Source organism: Dendrobium catenatum, unplaced genomic scaffold, assembly GCF_001605985.2.
Source record: "Dendrobium catenatum unplaced genomic scaffold, ASM160598v2 fragScaff_scaffold_735, whole genome shotgun sequence".
NCBI classification, from domain to species: Eukaryota; Viridiplantae; Streptophyta; class Magnoliopsida; order Asparagales; family Orchidaceae; genus Dendrobium; species Dendrobium catenatum.
In genome coordinates, this window is record NW_021319197.1 from 106537 (window position 1) to 112337 (window position 5801).

Consider the following 5801-nt stretch of genomic DNA (forward strand, 5'->3'; position numbering starts at 1 on the left):
GCCTTACCCTCCAATGTTGCTGCTGCTAGACTTTCATATATAAAAAACTGTGCAGTGAGGCCGAGTGGGGGCTAATCAATTGAAGTTTCATTAATTAGTTTTTCTTTGTTTAACTTTCAGAGGTTGTGATAATTTTATTTCTTTTGTCCTTTTTTTTATTATTGTAGGCTGATCAACCTAAAATCTGATGCATTCATCATGCTTTTTTATATTATGGATTATATAAAGAATCCATATGCAAATTTTAGGAATGTCGTTGAGATTCTTTAGGACATTTATTTTCTTTCATTTAAGTCATTTATAAAGATATTATGATCAAGAATAGTTCTTAAAAAAATAAATAAATAAAAATTTTCCAAAAAATTGTCAAGACCTCATCCTATGTAATTTCCTCCATTCTTTCTAACAAAATGATATTCTCATCTCAATTAACACTAAGAACTATCCCTAAGCATTGCTTTTCACCCTACTTTTTACTGTATTTTAGGCTAGAAGGCTTAGGAAAGCCTTAGGTGGATGCATGAGGCAACTTGGAGTACTTTGTGCAGCTGCTTATGTTGCTTTGAGTGAGAATGTTAGCAAGCTTGAGGAGGATCATAGAGAAGCCAAAATAATAGCAGGTCCCATCTCGTAACTCCAGTTTTGCAAGTTTTCTTTTTTGTTTGCTAGTTCTTCCATGAAATGCTTGAATTTGTGAAAGAATTTGTGGCCTGGTGGTTGAAGGAAAATGTTATTTCTTTGGATCACAAATTCAAGTCAAATATTTTGAGATTTATTACTTATCATTTACCAAAAAAATTCAAACATGAGCTTCACTGCTTATGATGATTAACTTATGAGTTTTGTTTACTATTCTTAAATTATTTGAAATAATTCTTATGGTTGTTAAATTATTTATCTTTTTCATAAGGATTGCGTCAAATTGAACAATTTAGTGTTGACACAAAGTCGGTGGAGACCAATATGCTTAGTTGCTTACAGTTTAGTGCAAAATCAATTTTACAAATAACTTGGTTGTTGACACTTTAATTTAGAATCCTGCTGTAGTTTTAATATTCTTTTTTCATTTTTTGGTTTTTTTTACCATCTTAGGTACTTCCGTTTTATCACCTAAAGGCTCTGTCAAGTCTTGGAAGAGCGTGGCGGGCTTGTGCTTCCTTCAAGCTCAACCAGGTACAGTTCTAAACAAGTATTTCTTGTTGTTTTCTGCTTTCTATGCAGAATTTTTTTGTAACTTTATTTTGCATTTGTTGGGAATTAAGTGAGATCAAATTCAAATCAATGAAGATAAAAATAAAATAAAATAACCACACTAAACATGTTAAGAATTTTATATATATTATTCCAGTTGATTCCTGTCCTGCTTCTCCGCTCTAGGTTTCACTATGTTTTCGCTTATGTTGTGGTCCTTGTGGAGTATTTTAAAGTCCTCATCTCTCAAATATCATCCAAAGATGATCATGTTCGTCTTTATAAAAAAAAGATAATAAAACATCTCTCAAAATATTTAGGCTTCCTTTTGGACGACTTTCTTACTGATTAAAACAACTTTGTAGTACAAAAATTAATTTTTTTAATAGAAAACTTCTTTAATAAGCATCAAGAAAACCATCACAAACGAAGTTTTAATTTGCGTAAGAAATTTATTCGTGAGGTATTAATTGGGCTAGCTCCACAATTTAGGCTTTGTTTGGGACGGCTTTCATACTTCTTCTTAAAGCCGCTTTCTAATACAAAAGTTAAAATATTTGTAGTAGAAAGCTGCTTTAAGAAATAGTAAGAGAGTCCTCCCAAATAAAGCCTTAGCTACAATATCTCTCTTGCATGTTGACGACATTCATACTAAATATTTCTAAATATTTATTTAAAATTAGCAGTATATTAAAGATACTCCTTGAAAACAGTCAAGCTTTCAATGAATAGCTTGCTGTCATAACAACTTCATTTAGAGGAGAAGAGGATCGCTTTAAAAGTCATACATATGAAAGCTAGGTGCCCTAGGAGTAGGCTCACTGAGTGAAAATAAAAGTTGTAGCTAATATGAAGATTTCATACTTCTTTATGTAACTGTAGGCAGTCTTGCAGGAACTCCTTTGCATCATGCTGCAAAAAGAGGCCTTGATGGTACTGTTATTCTACTTTTTTCTCATTGAGGTATATCTTTTTAAACGATTTGAATGTAAAACCTTTATAATTCGATGCATAATGAAATGCAAATTTTTTTTGATGTTTCAACAAATCCTTTAGTGATGAACGATGATTGCCAAACCCCTCTTGATTTGGCCAGAGTCGAAGGAAATTCCAATGTTGTCCGTGCTATTCAGATATTGTTGAAAGTTAATTTGAAATGGCTTTAAGTTTTATTCCTCTTTTATCCCTCTGTTTATCTTAATTTGAGACGTTGCCTTATCAAGTTCATTTCATTGTAGAATCGTATCTGTTTATTTGTTGGTTGGCTAAGGGAGATTCATGGGCCAAGCATTTTGGAAGCTTTTTCTCCTCAATATGTGTCAAAGAAAATGTTTGTATTGTGTTTCTCTTCATATATTCTATTCTTCTTATAGTTTTTAGAAATTTAGTAGTTGTGTATTAAAATCCAAACTGCAGCTAATATGAAGATTTCATACTTCTTTACCGTAGGCAATCATGCAGGAACCCCTTTGCATCATGCTGCAAAAAAAGGCCTTGATGGTACTATTATTCTACTTCTTTCTCATGGAGGTATATCTTTTTAAGCGATTTGCATGGAAAACTTTCATAATACGATGTATAATGAAATGAAGATTTTCTTTGATGTTTTAGCAAATCCTTTAGTGATGAATGATGATTGCCAAATCCCTCTTGATTTGGCCAGAGCCAAAGGGCATTCCAATGTTGTGCGTGCTATTGAGGTTGTTGAAAGTTAATTCGGAATGGCTTAAGTTTTGCTCCTCTTTTATCTCTCTATTTATATTAATTGGAGACATTGCATTATCAAGTTCTTTTCATTGTTGAATTGTATCTATTTATTTGTTGGTTAGCTAAGGGAGATTCATGGGCTAAGCATTTTGGAAGCTTTTGCTTCTCAATGGGTGTCAAAGAAAATGTTTGTATTGTTATTTTCTCTTTATATGATCTATTATGCTAATAGTTTTTAGAAGTTCAGTAGTTTTGTATTAATATGCATGGTTTCTTATTAAATTGCCTTCTATTTAACAGTTGGGCTGTTGTTGTACCCTGTGATTCTCGTAATCCCACAAATCCAAGGAAGTTTGAGCTAGCTATATATCCTGATCTGCAGGTATATCAAAGAGTTAGATGCTTAGGGCTGATTGGGATTACTGTTGTCTTTCATTTTTATTTTGTTCATATTTTAATTTGAAGCAAAATATATTTGATCGATATTCTTATGCATTTACTATTTTCTAAAGCTAAAAATAAATTAAAGAAGGTGCCGCAGCACTTCTTCATTTAAGAACATGAATATGGTGACTAGAAAAGTGGATCTTAGAGAAGCAAGTGGATGTTGCCTGCATTCCATGTGGTCATATGGATGGATGCATGTCTTGGCTAAAAAAGATGAAAGAGAAGAAAGGGGACTTTCCACTTTGTCGTGCCAAGATCGATCAGGTTCTGAGGCTTTATGTTATTTTACTTGATGATTCTATCTTTGATCAATTACTCTCTGGTCTACTGTGATTATTGATGGTTGTAGTAGATGCTGTTCTTTTTATGTACATGAATTTAAATTTTGTCACAAAATTGAATAGGCTTCAACATGAGATCTACAACTAAGGGATTAATTCCAAAGTGTATTTTGTTCGCGTGCTTATTATTCTTGTTGCAAATCAAATGTGGATGCTAGTTCATTTCATAAAATGCGTGATAATAAATTTATAGTCTTTTATGCAATTTTTGTCCAAAATCCAATACAATTTTTATAATAGATTGTGCTTTTAGATCTTTATGCCCAATTGGTTCTCCATCTTATTCACCGGGACAAAAATTCATTACCAAATAAAAATTAGATATGGTACTCTTACCGGTCATACAACAAAACGACCATTCTGTTCAGGGTAGACGAATGCAAATGAAAGTTTTGCATCTCTTTTCGTAGCTAATAATAAAACCACCATGAAAAGTTTCACTTGCTAATAATAAAACCATCCGCACTGTAAAAAATAGGAAATTCCATAAAAAATATACAGATAGTTTTCAAATGTATACCAGATCAGTGAACTCTCTAAGACTTCATTTGGGACGATTTTTTTTTTTTGCTTCTTAAAGTAGCTTCGTAGTACAAAAATTTAAAATTTTATAAAATTTTATACTAAGAAGGTATTTTAAGAAGCAATAAGAAAGCCATCCCAAACGAAACATAAGTGTAGCATCCTTCCACGTATAAATCTGGACTTCATCCTTAGGTTCATTCAAAATGAGCTTAGAATCATTGATTGATACTTGTAAAGTTATTATTGAATTTAAAAAATGGAATTAGCCATGACGAAAATAGTTAACAGTGCAGCAAAGAAAAACTGGAAAAAATCTAGAATACGCTACTGTCTGCTTGTTGGCAAAAAGTTTCACAACTCGGTTCTTTATGCAATGATGCCACCTTGAACTTGAACCTAGTTGACCATGTTTTAGTAAAAAAAAAAATAATTAACTACATTATTTCTACTCTTTAAGCTAAAACCTTTTGCACATTGATTCAATTTTATTGATTCTTGCTTTTCAGGTAAATAAACATTCTTTTCAAAAATATATAGTTCGCCTTATGAATCATTTACTTGTGAATGGACCTTTTATCATATTCATACTTCATTTGGGAAGACTTTTTTATTGCATCTTAAAACAGCTTTTTAGTAAACCCACATGTATTGAAATTGCTTAAGCTGCCAAAGGTAGCTTTCCAAAGTGTGTTAATGCTCTTCAAGATGTGCTCCAAGTTTTCAGTATATATTGTCGTTAATGTGATGTTTTTTCCCTTTTGTCTCTTCTTTGTGATGGATTTCCCTTTTGTCTCTTCTTTTAAATATGATTTTTTAATGCAGAATATGTTAATGATTTATCAGTTGGATCTTTTGTTTAGTCCAAGCTAACTGCCATTGATCACGTGTTGAAAGGCTTGCGAACATTTTTTTACATTTTGCATTCAAGTGCATCTGTCATACCATACATGCAACTTATTTTATTTATTTATTTTTGTTTCACAATGAATGCCTAACTATTGGTTTACAGCTACTGGTTATCCATTCCATTTCATAAATATAATCCATTCTGAAACGTTTATATTTTGACATCAGTTCTCTCTCACACAGCATAGCAGTATTGTTCCCGTTCCACCATCAGCTGCTCCACCATTGCCCAACCATTTGCAAGCACTTAACACACCAATCCCAGAAGATGTCCAACTATCTATGGCCATCAATGCTTCTATCCAAACAGCTTTAGTAGAGGGTGTCTCTCTTCCTCATGGGCAACAAGTTTCCCCAATCGATGCCACAAATGATTGGGGTAGCTCCTCTGCAAACCCAAATGCCAGTGCAACACAGATTCACACATAACAAACTGAAGCCCCAACTGTCTCTTGCTCTTCTCAGGAATCACCTCCTTCTATAACAGTTCCTTCAGTTCCGCCAATTTTGGATGAGGTAGTGTACGGAGGTCCCATTCACTATCCATCTATAGATTCCAGCCCTGTTTATTTCATTGTGCCACCAATTGAAAGGAGTGCTATAAACAATATTGAAACGAAGGAAGATGATGGAAACAATGATTCATCTTCCACATGTGTGATATGCTTGGATAAGCCGGTGGAA

General features: G+C 33.0%; 1 protein-coding gene and 1 long non-coding RNA gene across 9 annotated transcripts in view; both read left to right on the plus strand.

Moving 5' to 3' along the window:
* The first annotated feature begins 458 nt into the window (after window positions 1–458).
* The window catches only part of LOC114580012, a 21859-nt gene continuing 16516 nt past the window's right edge, over window positions 459–5801 (plus strand). Inside the window, exon 1 of the long non-coding RNA XR_003701318.1 lies at window positions 459–620. This is a non-coding gene — a long non-coding RNA (uncharacterized LOC114580012). The remainder of the gene's footprint in view (window positions 621–5801) is intronic.
* LOC110099434 (putative E3 ubiquitin-protein ligase XBAT35) overlaps window positions 1709–5801 on the plus strand; it is a 21705-nt gene continuing 17612 nt past the window's right edge. The window contains exons 1-6 of one of the 8 annotated variants that reach the window (XR_003701313.1): window positions 2426–2521; window positions 2641–2721; window positions 2803–3085; window positions 3199–3292; window positions 3411–3609; window positions 5301–5795. Coding sequence is in view for 1 of the 8 variants with exons in the window: in XM_028696351.1 (XP_028552184.1) it covers window positions 2199–2324; window positions 2430–2521; window positions 3199–3292; window positions 3411–3425 (327 nt within the window). In the remaining 7 variants the exon portion in view is untranslated. Of the gene's footprint in view, window positions 2325–2425; window positions 2522–2640; window positions 2722–2802; window positions 3086–3198; window positions 3293–3410; window positions 3888–5285; window positions 5796–5801 lie in introns of those variants that run through there. The other 7 variants (XR_003701312.1, XR_002303448.2, XR_003701316.1 and 4 more) reach the window with 7 other exon arrangements.